We start from the raw sequence: 18,341 nt of genomic DNA on the forward strand, positions 1-18,341 counted from the left end.
TCAGCAGCCAGCACATCTGCTCGTTCATTCCCACATATTCCAACATGGGAGGGGATCCACAGAAACTTGATGACTCTTCCCTGATTGGTAAGTACTCTCACAGCTCTCTTGATTTCAGCGACTATTGCAAGATTTTCTGCCTGATTTTTACTTAGGCTTTGCAGTGCTGCTTTTGAATCGGTGCAAATCACTGCACCATTAGTGTTCCGTTCAAGAAACCTTAACGCCATAACAATGGCAGTTAGCTCTGCTTGCGTTGAAGAGGCATAGTTCTCAATACGTGCTTTTTCTTCATTTCTGCGTTGGAAGGTATTATCCTTGATTACCGTGTATGCTGCACCAGCCCTGCCATTGATAGGATTAGATGACCCGTCAGTGTAGATTTGATCTAGTTCATCTCCGGCTTCTTTATAAATGTCCTCGAGATACTTGTGCCTCATTTCTTGTGGTATCATGTTGGATTTTTTCATTGCCATTTCATTGATGATGATCTTACATGAGTCATCCTCCCAGGGAGGTAACCTCTCTACAGGCAGGAGCTCACGGGCTTGCTCAAGCAGGTGAAGCTCTTCAAGGTAGCAGACTGCTCTGTGATGCCATTTTTTGCGAAAAATTTGAAGTTGGTGGTACATGCATAAGTATCTGCTTAACAGATACTTAATTAACACTCGACAAAAACTTGACATACACAGGCAACAAACCGTAGTACTTGAGAGCTGGCGGAGAGATGTGCAAGAAGCATGTTGATCATGAAGGCGTTCCTGGCACCATATCCTCATTCCCTGGCCGGGCGAGATGCTTGGCCTAAAGAGCGTGCCACACTCGCTGGCCAGGCCTTGAGTTGAGAGGATGTGCGCGCCTCCTCTCCCTCTTTGGGTTCAGTCCCTCGTCCCCAACCTTGTGCTGTGATCGCCGGGGTTGTATCGTCACAATACTACTGTGCTGCTGACTGTTCCAACACTGTTGCATAAGTCACTAGTATCAAAGGAACCCTAGAGTGAACTAGTGAGTGGCGCCTGAGGCTTGGAGGCAGGCTAGCCTGCCCCCTCCGCTCCCTTAGGGGAAGCCTTCCAAACATTTGTATTTAATGCATTGCTGGTGCTAATAACACAGCATCACTTGTACAGTGTACCTGGGACTCACTGTAAGACTCTAGCAAGAACCACAGGGCATCTACAGCTTCAGGCAACAAACAGCAAGGAGAGTTGTGGGATCGTAATCTGTCCCCCACGGACCTCTGACCCTTGCGGTTAGAGCGCTGACCCAACGGTCCCCCCTATCCCTTCTCTGGCGGGAGGTTGACAGCCGCCAACACTTCAATGATGCCAGCTTTGTACAGAGCACCTGTACATTCCTAGTTATAAGACTTATCTTCCCCACTTTCTCCTATTCTTCTCATTTCGCCATTTCAACAGGTCAAGTGGAACGGTCCAGTAGCCCATGCGGTTACCTGTAAAATCTGGGGGGCCACTTGACTTGGGCATCTGTTCACCCTTGTAGCAGGGTTAGGCTGTCTTAGGGGACATTCTGTCCACACATAGGAGAATAAGTCACTGTATGAGGGCTACCCTCTGCGAGTCCCAACCAACCAAGTGGAATATCCAAGTGTTTATCCAAGTCGTCTGAGCACACTCAAACCCACTGAGAGTGCTCTTCCCCTCAGAGCAGGTTTATGACTGTTGGCGCTGATGACTGGTAGGGCATGCTGCCTGCTCTGCCATTTGTCATGTTATTCATCATCACATGGTTTTAAATGGTATTAACCAGGTATCGGACGATATTAGTTCAAATTAATGTCACCTGAAGAAGCAGTAATGGAGGAGGCAGCTGCCGGGCCATCAGGGCTCCCCCCCACCATGACCAGTGACACTGTCACCCCACCATCCAGTGATGGGTTTATGACTGTGTTAAGTAAAAATCAGAGAAGGAAACAAAAGCTTGGTGAACAACAGGGTGGACGACGTCCGCTAGCACCAAAGACAGAGTACACGCGCCTGGCCTTCCCTACAGGCACGAGTGTAGCTGACAAGATTGTTTGGAGCAGGGAACTGAGCAAGGAGTACGAACTTGGTTCTATAGACCTGCTACGTCCACATGTCAACTCCCCATATGTGTACGTTTCAAGACAGAATAAGCAAGTTGTGGGTACTCTTCAGCAAGGAACAATAGGTGGTATAAAGTTCTTTCTTCAAGATAACCCATCGCGAAACAAGAAGATGGATGAATACCTAGTCTACAGATACCATCACGAGTATCCACTAGAGTGGGTCTATGAATTAGACGGGGTTCACAAAGCAAGAAGATTGACCAAAAATGGTAAACCCACCAATCAAATAGTCATAGTCTGGAAGAAGCCTGATCCGCCACCTAAAAAGTATTGGTTTGGTGGGGAGTTTGCGCCCCCCAGCACGTTCAGGGTGTGGGAGCCGAACCCTGTGGAGTGTTACGAGTGCTGTGGCAGTGGCCACATAGCTAAGCACTACTGGTGCTCCACACCCAGGTGTGCTCTCTCTTCCGGTGATCACCCACTGAAGAACTGTCCGTATAAGAAGACCAGAGACCAAAGAAAACTGGAACAGGAGCAACAGAACACTGCAACAGAAGCAGGGCAACAACCTGAAACTGTGACTCCAACTAAACCGCCGCTGAGGTGTTTCAGATGTGGTATGGAGGGAGTCACCATCTGGCACTCAGATTGTACCAAACGGCCAGCCTCCCTTGGCACAAGGAGGCAAGTGCCCAATACTCAACAAGTGTCTACTGATGCCGGCTCTAGTACTGTTGACCCACCCCATAGTGGTGACAGTACCAGCAACGCCCCTGACAACACACAACAGTCTGAGATAACAGTTAAAGGACAGTTGGCAGCCTTGCAAGCGCAGGTAGCAGAACTGACTGGAATTATACAGACGCTACGTCAGGCTCCTCCACAAGAGATACAGCAGCCTCCATGCAGCTGTGTCACAGTCGTGGCCCGCGCTGGTAAAGGTTCCTGTGGTGGTGGTGACGGCGGCAGCGGCGGCAGCTGCAGCGGCGGCGGCGGCGGCGGCGGCGGCGGTAGCGGCAGCGGCGGCGGCGGCGGCAGCAGCGGCGGCAGAGAGGAGAGCGACAACAGAGGCGGTGGCAGCGACGTCGTCAGTCAATTCAGGGATGACAACAGTGATAGTGACACAGAAACATTAACTGGAAAAGGAAGTCGACCTGCATCAGCATATTTTAAAATGATTCATGTCCTTAACGAACGCGCTCAAGCCAAGTACGAGAATGAAAAAGATAATATTCTGCGTGACAGTAATTATGCCATACGACTTACAGAGAGCATTCACTCGCGGACCATCCCGAGTTGCTCAGTGATCAAGAATCTGATGATGTCACCAGATGTTCCTGACACAAAACGCCAGGTTGGTATGGCTCTTTACGTCGTAGAGTCACTTATTGACACATTGTGTAAGTGGGACAAGGACTACAATGGGACCACCAGTCCCAGGGAGGAACACCACCAAGACGATGGCTGCTGTTGACACAAGGATCATTAAGTTTCTCAGTTGGAACATTCGTAGCATCAAAAAAAGACTGAATGATCTAATTGCACAAGTTACCAGTAACAACATAGATATAATTGCTATACAGGAGCCCTACACGTCCAATATGATAAACAAAACCCCACCAAAGATCAGAGGGTATACATCCTATAATAACAGTAACGCCACAGGCCTATTAACATACGTCAGAAGTGATTTACCGCACATTCTTGTGAGCACGTCACACAATGTACACACACAGTACCATCACTTTCATGTACAAACTACAGCAGGCCACTTTTCATTCCTCAACGTATATGCCAGAAGCCAGAAACTCAATGTAGCATTGTTCCCGGATCAAGACAATCATGTGACAATATACATGGGAGATTTTAATGCTAGACATATAACGCTGGGAGACATTACTAACAACGATAATGGATGCAAATTTATAAAATATGTTTATGACAACAGATTAACCGTGTATACTACGGATACCCACTCATTTATTGGGAGGCAGACTTGATTATGTAATGGGTAGAAACCTTGTGCAAGATAGGATGGAATGTTCGTTGGTAAATCACTTGATTAGTGATCACTATGCAGTTTCTGCTTCCTATGAGGTACAGTGTGATGTACCTAATAGACATCAGAGACGGAAAATGAATATTCCATATGGCTTGCATGACCACTTTATTAATTGTATTTCAAAATGGTATCAAGATTACACAATAACGAATGTACACGCCTTCTCCAGAGATCTCGTTGATACGATTACTACCTACTATGACTTTTTTTTTTTTTTTTTTTTTTTTTTTTTTACATGCGAACATGCGAATAAATAGAATAAAATAATAAACTAATAACAAACAATCAGACAAAAAAATACAGAAGCACAAAGCAAGTTAATACAAAGGAACACAAATACACTAAATACCGGCCCGAAGGGCCGACAACAAAAACACAACAAGGAGCATACACACAATGAAACAACACCGGACAGAAGGGTAACGGAAATATAATAAATACAACAAAAAACAACACCGGCCTGAAGGGCGCACAATAGGTACACCACATTGCAACTAACCACAGGTCACAGCAAGCACACAGACTACTCAAAGTGTTCATACTTATCCGGCCACTCCGCCGCCGGGAATCGAACACAATACGCCTCCCACAGTAACATTACGTCATTCGGATCAGGTGCAGTATTAACAGTACGAGGATCAGGCATTAACTCCGGCACACCTACAACAAAACACCGAGCCCGCTGTACCCAGATGGAAGAAGGGCACCACGGAACAGGATGCACGCGGTCAATAATGTCAAACTGCAAAGGATGCTGCGCATCATGCGCCACTCCGGAGGCCAAGATGAGAGGGAGGGGCTCCTTCCCACGAGGCCGGGCAATGGGCAGCGCACTTGGAGCCTCCTCGGCCGCCTCACAGCGCTCCGCGTCAACCACCGGACGTTGTTCCTGCCGGGACCCCCCACGCTTGGCATCCTTCTTCAGTACGAGCTTGATGCCTCGGCGTGCACCAGAACTCTCACCATCCACGTCATTAGGAGCGACCACCCCCCACTGCGGAGAACCTTCTGCAGGAGAAAGAACAGGAGGTAAATCATAGGTACAAACATCGTCAACAGCAGACACATGGACGTCAGCCACAACCAGCGTCGTAGAGCGTGAAGCACCCGGAGTCGCCATATCATCTCCCGAAGCTCCACCTGCGTCGTAGTCCTCCGCATCAGCCCAAGCAGTAGAAGAACGCCTGGAACGCTTGGGCACTGGCCGCACATCCTCAGAGCCGGAGGCGTACCCAGAACCACGGGCCTCACAAACCGGGCGAACCGACGCCCGTCGCAGAACGGCAGCAGCCTCTACCACAGGGGGAACCGGACCACACACAGTAGGAGGCTCCGCAGCCACCCCAGCACCCAGCACAGGAGGAACCCGAGGGGAGGACGCAGGGCCAGGGTCCACAGCCGAAGACGAGGAAGCAGACGGCGACGCTCCACAGGGATCACCAGGAAGGTCCAAGGGAACGGCAGGACCAGAGACATGGCCAGGAGGAACATCCGACGGCACCGCAACACCCGGAGGAGGGTCTGCGACAACTGGGGGAACGTCGGGTGACGCTGGGGAAGCCTCAGCAGCGAATGGGACGCACACCTCCTCACCCCCGGAGTCCTCCTCCAGAGGGAGCGGCGGGAAATCCTCCTCACGGAACAAGTTCACAGGAGCGACCGGATCAGCAGTACACCCAGCAGCCTGATGCCCCAACAAGCCACACCGGAAGCAAGTACAGGATTGCCGGGCATAAAACACACGCACGTAGTACCCCAACAGCCGGTCAGAGCACGGTATGTCCGACCTCAGTCGCATCCCGAGGGTCCGAATGTTGGTCTTCACACCCGAATACGTGCCAGACGACAGTGAGTTCATCCGCACACTGATGACGGAGCCGTACCTCTGGAAGAATCGCCGGAGGAGAGTCTCAGGAAACTCCATGGGGGCGCCATGAACACTGACATACGTCACAGCACCACTACGGTCTGAAATGGTCACAGACCCGGTGCCGTCCTGTAGCTGCAAAGTACGTCCCTCGTACCTCCGTAAGAAAGCACGGTACACCGCCTCACCCACAAACTTGACAATAACAAGGCGAGCAGTTACCAGCTCAATGCCATATACGTCCCCAACCGGGACACGATCGAAGCATGTCACTCAATACCACGTCCACCAGCGGGTAACCAGCACGGCCAGTAAACTCCAATCTGATGGAGTTTACCCTCACGACAGGGGGAAGATGGCCGCCCATCTTAAAAGCGCCACGTCCACACCACCAGGAACAGCAGGGAGGGTAGAGACACCCACACTCCCTGCCGGCGAAAACGGCAACCACCCCAAACTACCGGAGCGATCAGGCGACACGTCCTCACTGCACGGCAGCTCAGGAGCAACTCCCATTGCTGAGTACTTCGCACATATTGAAGCTTCCCCTCAAACAGTCTTCCTCGACCTAGCAGCAGCTGCTTTTGATACAGCAAACAGAGAAATCATACTGGAACAGCTTGCCGAGCTGGGAATACAAGGAAAATTACTGAAATGGATAAAGTGCTATTTGTCTAATCGAACAGCATATGTTTTGTTTAATGGTGTTAAAAGCACAGAGAGCAAACACTTTGAACTGGGAACTCCACAAGGAGGGGTCCTCAGCCCCTTGTTGTTCAACGTTCTGATGCATAAACTTATTAAAGATCTTCCAACTAATAATGAAGACACTGTCATTTGTTATGCTGATGATATATGTTTACAGGCTGCCTCCGAACCTAGAATGCAAGTTCTGCTCGACGCTTTTGCTACTAGAGCTGAGGAATGTGGCCTCCCCAGCAAACACAGAACGTTTGTGGACGTTTTTAAATGGTCCCACAAAGGTAATACTGTAACTTTTGACATAAATACGTATATCTGACGTTCTTAAAACCAAAGGATATAACTAAAAACATATATTCTTGAGACACAATTTTTTAAGATTTATGTAAAAATTTAAAAATAATAGTAAATGCTATGGAATTATAATGTTTTCATGCTTTATATTTAAGAATAAATAATTTTCAGTCAACATTTAGTTTTTTTTGTTTACTTTCTGTAAAGCTATCCAATTTACGTTCTTATAACATAAATATAACATTTATATGACGTCAGTATAACGTTATTTACACGACATCATTACGTTATTATGATGTTATATTAACGTATAATTCCTGTGTGAAAACCAGAATATATATTGAACTTTATGTTTTAAACCTTGTAAAGTTATCATAAAACTTGGAATAAGACGGTAAGCATGCTTTACTTATGAAAATATACAAACAAATCAACAAAAACATTTTAACATAAAAACATGAACAACATGAATAAAAACATGAATGAATTTGTAAAGAATTTTTTAATTTGAGTTAAACTAAATACAAACTTAATATGTTTTGCTAACGCAAAAATATATTCCCGAGGTATTGTAATTGCAAATAAATATTTAATACAATTATTTGTATCATTTTTTTTATTTTAGATTTCCGTATTGCTTGATAATATATAATAGCGTTTAGATAATGCTAGCGCTGGACATTCTTTAGGCTCGTTGCATGTTGTGGTAGTCGCCGCCATTTTAAAACCGTGTCGAGAGGGACTGCTGTTGGCTTATCCACAAAATCCTGCTGCATCTTCAATAGTTAAGGTAACTGTTTTCTTTTATTTGCTCTTAGACATGTGTAGTATATATATAAGCTTGTGGTGGTAGGCTGGATGGTGTGTTGATGGCCCTGGCTGGAGGTGTGTTGATGGTGGTGTTGTGTTGATGGCCCTGGAGGCGTGTTGGTGGCCCTGGAGGTGTGTTGATGGCCCTGGAGACGTGTTGGTGGCCCTGGAGGTGTGTTGGTGGCCCTGGAGGTGTGTTGGTGGCCCTGGAGGTGTGTTGGTGGCCCTGGCTGGAGGTGTGTTGATGGTGGTGTTGTGTTGATGGCCCTGGAGGCGTGTTGATGGCCCTGGAGGTGTGTTGGTGGCCCTGGAGGTGTGTTGGTGGCCCTGGAGGTGTGTTGATGGCCCTGGAGGTGTGTTGGTGGCCCTGGAGGTGTGTTGGTGGCCCTGGAGGTGTGTTGGTGGCCCTGGAGGTGTGTTGGTGGCCCTGGCTGGAGGTGTGTTGATGGTGGTGTTGTGTTGATGGCCCTGGAGGCGTGTTGATGGCCCTGGAGGTGTGTTGGTGGCCCTGGAGGTGTGTTGGTGGCCCTGGAGGTGTGTTGATGGCCCTGGAGGTGTGTTGGTGGCCCTGGAGGTGTGTTGATGGCCCTGGAGGTGTGTTGGTGGCCCTGGAGGTGTGTTGATGGCCCTGGAGACGTGTTGGTGGCCCTGGAGACGTGTTGGTGGCCCTGGAGGTGTGTTGGTGGCCCTGGAGGTGTGTTGGTGGCCCTGGAGGTGTGTTGGTGGCCCTGGCTGGAGGTGTGTTGATGGTGGTGTTGTGTTGATGGCCCTGGAGGCGTGTTGATGGCCCTGGAGGTGTGTTGGTGGCCCTGGAGGTGTGTTGGTGGCCCTGGAGGTGTGTTGATGGCCCTGGAGGTGTGTTGGTGACCCTGGAGGTGTGTTGGTGGCCCTGGAGGTGTGTTGATGGCCCTGGAGGTGTGTTGGTGGCCCTGGAGGTGTGTTGATGGCCCTGGAGACGTGTTGGTGGCCCTGGAGGTGTGTTGGTGGCCCTGGAGGTGTGTTGGTGGCCCTGGAGGTGTGTTGGTGGCCCTGGCTGGAGGTGTGTTGATGGTGTTTTCGATGGACGAGTTTTCTGTACAGAGATAAGGATCCTTATCTCTGTACAGAAAACTCGTGCCCTCATTCCATGTGGTATTCCACCACCCAATTATTATATAGATGGGCGAGCACTTGAGAACTGCGAGTCTTACAGATACCTTGGTGTCCCCATTAACGACCCTGGGTACCTTTCTTCTCTCAAGAGACTTTGGGAGAGATTAAAGCCCTTGCGGGTCCTTGTTGGTGTCAATCATGGACTTAACGTGAGACTTGCTAAAATGTTTTATGTATCATTTATACGCTCTGTGATTGACTACAATGCTCTACATCTCACACTGTATACTGACAAAGAGCTGAAATCTCTTGAAACCTTGCAAAATGAAGCTATGCGTCTCATCCTTGGGGCTCCAAAGTCCACGAGAATAGTTAATATGAGAGCAGAGTTTAAATTACCTACCATAAGTGAGAGAATTTTGTCTATTAGCACAGTTTTCGGCGTGAAGGCATTGAGTAGATCTAGACAACACATGAAGTTTCAAGCTAAACTTTCTAATATGCTGCACTCACCTGAGGTCTATAGAAGAAGAACGAAATCTGATTATGTATATTGGTTCTACAAGGTAGCCAACTCCATCAAAATATTAAATATATACCCAACTCAACTAATGATTAATCAGCCAATTACTCCATGGGATAACTGGGATCTATCAGTTGATTTTGTAAATGCGCCCAAGAAAGATAGTGTGCACACTACATTATTAAAACAGTTAACACTGAAAAGCATCACTGAAAGTACTCAGAGTATGGGTAACGAAGTTTATCAGTGCTATACCGAAGGCTCTGTAGAAGAAGGTGGACGATGTACCGGATGTGCATGTAACATATTTGAACAATCTTCTCTCGTACATACAGCAATGAAGCGCGTCAATGACTGGGCAAGTACAACTCAAACCAAACTTGCAGGCATATACCTTGCCACTGAATTTTTAAAAGACAAAGGCAGTGGACTTATATACTGTGACTCGCAGAGTGCACTCCTGGCACTGAATGCACATAGTAGTGACACCCAGAAAATAGTCAGTGATATTCGAATGAATGTTTTAGCTGCTAAAGAAAACAGATTTGAGATTAAATTCCTATGGATACCATCACATGTTGGCATCTCAAGGCATGACACTGTTGATATGCTTGCTAAGACAGCCTGCAGAAAACCAGTGGTAGAAATTGATATGGGTGTTTCATTAGCAGTGACAAAGAGAATACTTAAACAAATATCTAATGAAAATCTCACCGACCTAACAAATTCACAGAGACCTGAAAGTTGTAGCATTAAATATTATGATAGATATCTTGAGGAGGCATTCACATATGGGACTATAATAGAACAAGAACCCGGCAATGTGATGTTATAGTGGCCAGAATACGCCTGGGATATAGACGTATCTGGCAGCTTTCTCAAAACCCAAATGTCGAGTACACAATGTGTCAACTTTGTGAAAGAGAAAACATGCACTCTCTTGAACATTATTTATTTTTTTTATTTAGGTAAGGTACATACATATAATAAATATTTACAAGGATTGTTTAACTTATAGGTATAGCTAGTACATACAATGCCTAAAGCCACTATTACGCAAAGCGTTTCGGGCATGATAAACTTAAATGACAAGCTTAATACTAATTGAGCATAATGAGTAGAATGAAAACAAGAAATGAAAACAAAGATGAAAAAGCAGCACAAATACAATTATGTCGACAAACAGCGCTCTTTAAAGAAAAAAACAGACATTGGTTGACAATAGAAGGGTAAGGTAGGTTACAGGGAATTTATTAGGTATAGCTTCGCTTTTAACTTAAACTGGTTGAGAGAGGTACAGTCTTTAACATGGTTGGGAAGGTCATTCCACATTCTGGGCCCCTTGATTTGTAGAGCATTTCTAGTTTGATTAAGTCGTACTCTAGGAATATCAAAACTGTATTTATTTCTGGTGTGATGCTCATGGGTTCTGATACAACCTTCTATGAAGCTTTTGAGATCAGGATTGGCATTATAGTTTAGCGTTTTATATATGTATAATACACATGAGAGAATGTGCAGTGACTTAATGTCTAACATATTCAGAGATTTAAGTAGGGGTACCGAGTGATGTCTGGGGCCAGAATTGGATATTGTCCTAATAGCAGCTTTGTGTTGAGTAATTAGAGGACGTAAGTGATTTTGGGTAGTAGAGCCCCAAGCACAAATACCATAGTTGAGATATGGATAGATAAGGGAGTAATAGAGAGTCACCAGGGCAGGGCGTGGTACATAATATCTGATCTTAGAAAGAATGCCCACAGTTTTTGAAACTTTTTTTGATATGTTTAGAATGTGTCCCTGGAAATTAAGCTTGTGGTCAATGAGAATGCCAAGGAATTTGCCATCTAATTTGTTACAAATTTGGGTATTTATATTGTAGAATGTCCCATACTGACTGACTTTCGCCCTCCTGGGCTAAGGTATGCTGAACTGTGTAATTACTATATGAGTACTGGAACACTTGATGATATATTGGACTTCTATCCAAGATTGACCATGTAATATATATATCATTTATTCAATGTATATATATGATGTAACTATATAACCTGAGCTTGTAAAAGCACCTTCATCACCTTCAGTGATTAAGTGCTTAATTGCACACTAGTTTCTTTATCAGCTATCTCACCCTGTCAGAGTAAATGAGACAGATGTATGTGAATGCATGTGTGTGTATATGTAGGGGTATAAAGTATATATGGAAGCTGATCAGAATTACATTTCACCTTTGTGAATGTACATTAATGACACTATGAATGTACATTAATGACACATCAAACACTTTATGTAGGGCATACGTAAATCTGTGTATCTATGTAAAAACGTATGTAGGTTAGCTTAGCATTTTTAAAGCACCGAATCACCTTCTGTGGTTGAGTGTTCAATAAACCCTTTAACTCTATGTTTAACATTTCTCTAACCCTGTCCATGGAGGACAGAAGAAATGTATATCTGCTGATTAGCATTGTAAATGTGTGGCCACGTCTGTGGTAGAAAAATAACAATAATGAAAAAAAAAAAAAAAAAAAAGAGCGTGCCACACCAGTGCCCGTACACTTTGTATATTCACACAGTTTGGTAATTAAAGTTTCTAACCACACTCAATCGTCACAGCGCTATTTCACATCAACTAATGTAGAAGTTGGAGAGTTAAGGCATGACTCAAAGTATCTCCACTGAACTGAGGCTGCATTGTTTCGTGGTCACTAACATCTTCGATCGAAGAACAAGGCAAACACGGCTCAGCGGTAGTATGGCGCAAGAGCTATTGTCGTGTACCTGATACACGTGTTGTTTAGGCCCAACAGGCGAGTGAGGAGGGGACGCCTGAGGCCTGCAGTCGACCAACAAATTGGGTCACATCTGACCCGCGCCACATTTATACCTGGCGCCATCAACAGCTAAACACAGAAAACAACTGCCTCGTCGCAGCACCGTGGATCAGCTGTCGCCATAAACACAACACACAGCCCTACAGTGCGGCAAGTCTCCCTACAACACACATCTCTGTTTTAATCACAGTTCCTCTATCTACAGCACAACGCAACAAGCACCTTGGTAGCTCCGATCATCCTCAACATAAACGCGTCCACCAACATCAGTACTGGTGCAGTCATCGGGAGGACAAACCCTGCATGCAAACTGCACCTACTATCAACAAGAAGAGAAGAAGAGGAGTCATCCATAAGAGAAAACTTTCACACAAACTGCACTTATCATAAAGAAGATGAAAACTCATTGTCCAGAGTGTGGGAAGAGATTTCGTCACCCTGGAAGTATGAAGATTCATATGTTATTGCATTCAGGTGAGAAACCTCATGTGTGTTCAGAGTGTGGGAAGAGATTCAGTTATCTTGGAAGTATGAAGAAACACATGTTAGTGCATTCAGGTGACAAACGTCATGAGTGTCCAGAGTGTGGGAAGAGATTCTATTTCCTTGGACATGTTAAGACACACTTGTTAGTGCATTCAGGTGACAAACCTCATGAGTGCCCAGAATGCGGGAAGAGATTCAGTCAGCTTGGAAATATGAAGAGGCACAGGATAGTGCATACGGATGCAAGACCTTTTGAATGTGCTGAGTGTGGCAGAAAGTTTAAAGAACGAGCAACTATATTACAGCACATCTTATTGCATTTGGATGACAAACCTCATGAGTGCCCTGAATGTGGGAAGAGATTCAGGCAACTTGGACATATGAGCAGGCATAGGATAGCACATATGGATAAAAAACCTTTTGAATGTACTGAGTGTGGAAGAAAATTTAAAGAACGTGCAACTATAATACAGCACATTTTTATGCATTCTGGTGAGAAACCTCACCAGTGTACAGAGTGTGGGAAAAGATTCAGTCAGCATGGAAATTTGAATCAACACATGTTGGTGCATTCAGGTGACAAACCTCATGAGTGTCCAGAGTGTGGGAAGAAATTCAGTCAGCATGGAAATTTGAAGCAACACATGTTGGTGCATTCAGGTGACAAACCTCATGAGTGTCCAGAGTGTGGGAAGAGATTCAATTCTCTTAGAAGTATGAGGAGACACAAGATGATACATTCAGGTACAAGATAAACACTTTGAGTGTGGGAAATGATAAAAAGAATGTTGAAGATTAATGAGGCACATATTAGTACATTAACTTATCTTTAATCTAATAAATCATTGGAAATTGAGCTTCATCATGAAAATTTTGTGCTATCATCATGTCAGTTGGATGACCCACAGATGTAACTGTTATATTTTGCTTGAGAAGTATTTTTCACCATGAAAGGTAAAGATCTAAAAGTATTTTATAATATTGTTCTTTTATGAAAGTTAAATGCTCTTCATAAACCAGGCAAGAACTAGAGTAGCTGTCAGTGTGTGTTAGTTTAAAGCTTCTCACAGACCATATATCGAACCGAAGAAGCTGTAAGTGTAAAAAAAATGAAAAAAATAATAAGTAAAGAAATATATCTTTATTTTTACAGATATTAAACAAAGTTTTAATGCTTTTTCTGCATATTTATTTAAATAATATTGTATAGTCGATCTTTGATTACTATTGAAATGTCTAAAATTAAATATCATCTCTGTAGCCAAATTGTGGACATTTTTGTTGTAATATTAAATTATTTAACATTTGGAGCTGGGTGTAGAAAATTGCTTCAGATGTATTCAAGATGAAACTTACCGGATTTACTCCAGATTTCTTCTTCCTGGCATAAGAAATAATTATTAGTTTTATTGAATTAATTACAAGCTTATCAGAGCCCTATGCAAACCATTTGTCCATTTCAAAACTTGTGTCCATTTCTAATTTTTTGTTTAGGCCTATTAATGAGTTTTTCTATTTGTTATAAATATAAGTTACTTCAAAAGTTATAGTTGAGTGACTGGCATTTATAAATGGCCGGGTCTGAATTTTTTGTTTATCTAGCCTAACTTTAGCAGTTAGTCTGTATAAGGTGGACTAGCAATTAATTAGCCTGACTCATCCAATCATATTAGCCTGACTCATCCAATCATATTAGCCTGACTCAAGCAATTGTATTAGCCAACTGGCAATTATATTAGCCAGATGAACAATTACATTAGCCTGACTAGCAATTATATTAGCCTGATTGGTAATTATTAGCCTGACTGGCAATTATATTAGCCTGATTGGCAGTAATGTTAGTCTGACTGGCATTTATATTTACCATAAGAATAAAGGTAACTGCAGAAGGCCTATTGGCCCATACGAGCCAGCTCCTATTTATAACCACCCAATCCCACTCATATACATGCCCATCCCACATTTGAAACAATTAAGGGGCCCCACCTCCACCACGTTATGTGGTAATTGGCTCCAGAAATCAACAACCCTGTTACTGAACCAGTATCTACCCAGATCTTTCCTAAGTCTAAACTTATCCAATTTATACCCATTGTTTCGTGTTCTGTCTTGGGTTGATAATTTTAATACAATATTAATATCCCCTTTGTTATGCCTATTCATCCACTTATACACCTCTATCATTATCTGTTCACCCACAATTCTTTGCCTTTCTAGAGAATGTAATTTTAGCTTTGTCAATCTCTTTTCATAAGACAGATTTCTAATTTTGGAGGATTAATTTTGTCATAATATGCTGGACGCGTTCTAGTGAATTTATATTCTTTCTATAGCATGGCGACCAAAACTAAACTGCACAATCTAAATGGGGCCTATCCAGAGAAGGATATGGCTGAAGAACAGCACCAGGTGCCTTATTGCTAATGCTTCGATTAATAAATCCCAGTGTCCTATTTGCCTTATTACAAACATTTCTACATTGATTTTTTGGTTTTAAATTCTTACTAATCATTACTCCCAGATCTCTTTTTGCAATCTGACTTTGCAATCTCAACACCATCTAGTTTGTATCTTGTAACTCTATTATCATTACCTAACCTCAAAACTTTGTATATGTCATCATTAACCCTTGTGTTGCTAAGGGCTATTTGGCCATTGTCACCCACAGGTGCATAACAAAAAAAAAAAAATCTTTTTTCTTCTAAACCTGTTAATTTGTGTTCCCTGTTCACAGGGAAAAAATAAAAAAAATCATAAGTGGCATATTTTGCCCGCTATAGGGCAGGGAAGTCTGGCAAAAAAGAGGCGCTGACTCAGCATGCGTCGGGAGGCGGTCTGCTCAGCGCCAGCTGTCATGCAGGAGTGGCCACAAAGAGATAATTACCCAATTATTTCCATGTCTCTGATTGATTTTTCTTTGTTTTTTTGCTGTAATATTCAATAGTGTGTAGTGTGATATATTTATATAATAAAATGTCTGAATCATCGCTGTACTCAAAATTATGGTGTGCATATTATTGATTCAATTATTGTGTTCATAAAACAATAAACAAATACGTTGTGTTGTGGTTGATCCTTCTTAATGGACAACCCAACTTAAAACTCGGTAGAGTGCTTATACTTTACCAGGAGATCATCCTGGGCACTTCTGGCTCTTGGAGAGAGGCTCGACGTCACACGTTTAGGGGATGCGGCTCCAATACTTAGCCTCGTTATCACGTGCACACACCCACTCGAGCCGCTGTGACTCCCCACTCTCTCTATATGTGATATGATCTCCTCAATCCTCTTTGACTTATTATTATTCCATTCTACCCTGTCCACAGCTGTGGTTCTTGGTTCTTTCTCTCTCCTTCTTTCCTACTTCCTGGGAAGCCTCACTAGGAAAAGGGCAAACGCCAGCAAATTTGAATACATTTACTGGACAAAGCACATCAGGAGGAAAACAGCAGTGAAGGAACAAGTGATGAAGCTGCAAAAAGGAGAGAACAGATACACAGAGAATGACAAGGAGGTGTGTGAAGAATTCAACAAGAGATTCCAGGAGGTCTTCACAATAGAACAAGGAGAAGCCCCTGCACTAAATGAGGTGGCGGCAAACCAAGCAACCTTGGAGGAATTTGACCTCGCCAGTGATGAGGTCAAAAGGTGTCTGCTGGAGCTGGATGTGACAAAGGCTGTTGGGCCTGACAGAATTTCACATGGATACTAAAGGAAGGTGCAGAAGCACTAAGTGTGCCACTCTCTATGGTGTATAACAGGTCACTGGAAACAGGAGACTTACCAGAAAGTTGGAAGACAGCTAACGTGGTCCCAATATACAAGAAGGGTGACAAGTAAGAGGCACTGAACTACAGGCCAGTTTCCTTAACTTGTATACCATGCAAGGTGATGGAGAAGATCATGAGGAAAAGGCTCGTAGAGCATCTGGAGGGAAATAACTTTGTAACGCACCACCAATGTGGGTTCAGGGATGGTAAATCGTGCCTCACAGGTTTAATAGAATTTTATGACCAGGCAACAAAGATAAGAGTGAGCCGACTGCATTTTCCTGGACTGCCAGAAAGCCTTTGACACAGTACCCCATAAAAGGCTGTTAAAAAAGTTGGAGCAACAGGCAGGAGTAAAAGGGAAGGTGCTCCAGTGGATAAAGGAGTACTTAAGCAACAGGAAACAGCGAGTAACAGTGAGGGGGGGAGACATCAGAGTGGCAAGATGTCACCAGCGGAGTCCCACAGGGCTCGGTACCTGGACCCATCCAGTTTCTAGCTATATGTAAACAATCTTTCAGAGGGTATAGACTCATTCCTCTCAATGTTTGCTGATGATGCAAAAATTATGAGAAGAATCAAGACGGATGAAGATAGACAGAGACTACAGGATGGCCTGGATAAACTGGAGGAATGGTCTAGAAAATGGCTGCTAAAGTTCAACTCAGGAAAGTGTAAGGTGATGGAATTAGGTGAAGGGAGTAGGAGGCTGAACACAAGGTATCATCTGGTAGGTGAAATCCTGCAAGAGTCAAATAGAGAGAAAGATCTGGGGGTTGATATCACACCGAACCTGTCCCCAGAGGCCCACATCAAAAGAATATCATCAGCGGCATATGCTAGACTGGCCAACATAAGAACTGCCTTTAGAAACTTGTGTAAGGAATCTTTCAGAACCCTGTATACCACTTATTTAAGGCCAATCCTAGAGTATGCAGCTCCAGCCTGGAGTCCATACCTAGGTTAACACAAGACAAAGCTAGAGAAGATTCAGTGGTATGCCACCTGCAGGCTCGTCCTGGAACTGAGAGGAATGAGCTACGAGGAAACGCTAAAGGAGCTGAACCTCACATCCCTGGAAAACAAGAGTAAGGGGAGACATGATAACCACCAACAAAATTCTCAGGGGAATTGACAGGGTGGACAAAGACAAACTCTTCAGCACGGGTGGGACACGAACACGGGGACACAGGTGGAAACTAATTAGTACCCATGCAGATGAGCAGCAGAGACGTTAGAAAGAATTTTTTCAGTGTTAGAGTAGTTAATAAATGAAATGCACTAGGAAGTGATGTGGTGGAGGCTGACTCCATACACAGTTTCAAATGTAGACATGATAGAACCCAGTAGGCTCAGGAACCTGTACACCAGTTGATTGACAGGACCAAAGAGCCAAAGCTCAACCCTGCAAGCACAATTAGGTGAGTACATACACACATATAATAATTATGATAATGAATCCCACACTATACTATTTCAGTCAGGTTGCACTCCAACACCATCAGAACTCTATCATCTGCTGATCAAGTGGTATCCTATCTCCTGATTCACCACCTAATACCACCAACCTCCTCAAGTAGGTCAAGTCTGTTATGATCCCAGGCAGCCGAAAAACGAGTCTCCCCTTCGAGAATTATTCTATCAAGCCTGACCTGACTAGGAGGTCGGAAATATTCAGACATGAAGATACATACATGAAATAACTGGGTAAATTCGCTAAACAATTTAAGATAATGGGCAGTGAATAAGAAAATAAGGAAATGACTTGACACAAGATGTGGATAATTTGCTGGAGGCGTGAGGCTCGCTTGAGTCATTTCAGCTGAAAAAATCGTGGGGGGGGGGGGGAGGAGG

General features: G+C 44.1%; 1 protein-coding gene across 1 annotated transcript; it reads left to right on the forward strand.

Annotated features, from left to right (window-relative positions):
• Nucleotides 1-12,140: 12,140 nt before the first annotated feature.
• Nucleotides 12,141-15,409, forward strand: LOC138366970 (zinc finger protein 724-like). The gene has a single exon (XM_069328379.1). The coding sequence runs from the start codon at nucleotides 12,627-12,629 to the stop codon at nucleotides 13,470-13,472; it is 846 nt and encodes a 281-aa protein (XP_069184480.1). The 5' UTR covers nucleotides 12,141-12,626; the 3' UTR covers nucleotides 13,473-15,409.
• Nucleotides 15,410-18,341: the final 2,932 nt, after the last annotated feature.

Source organism: Procambarus clarkii, chromosome 21 (assembly GCF_040958095.1).
Source record: "Procambarus clarkii isolate CNS0578487 chromosome 21, FALCON_Pclarkii_2.0, whole genome shotgun sequence".
NCBI lineage: Eukaryota > Metazoa > Arthropoda > Malacostraca > Decapoda > Cambaridae > Procambarus > Procambarus clarkii.

Bases quoted from the DNA above. Each gene is read 5' to 3' on its own strand.
- LOC138366970 (XM_069328379.1), top strand. From the start codon at position 12,627: ATGAAAACTCATTGTCCAGAGTGTGGGAAGAGATTTCGTCACCCTGGA.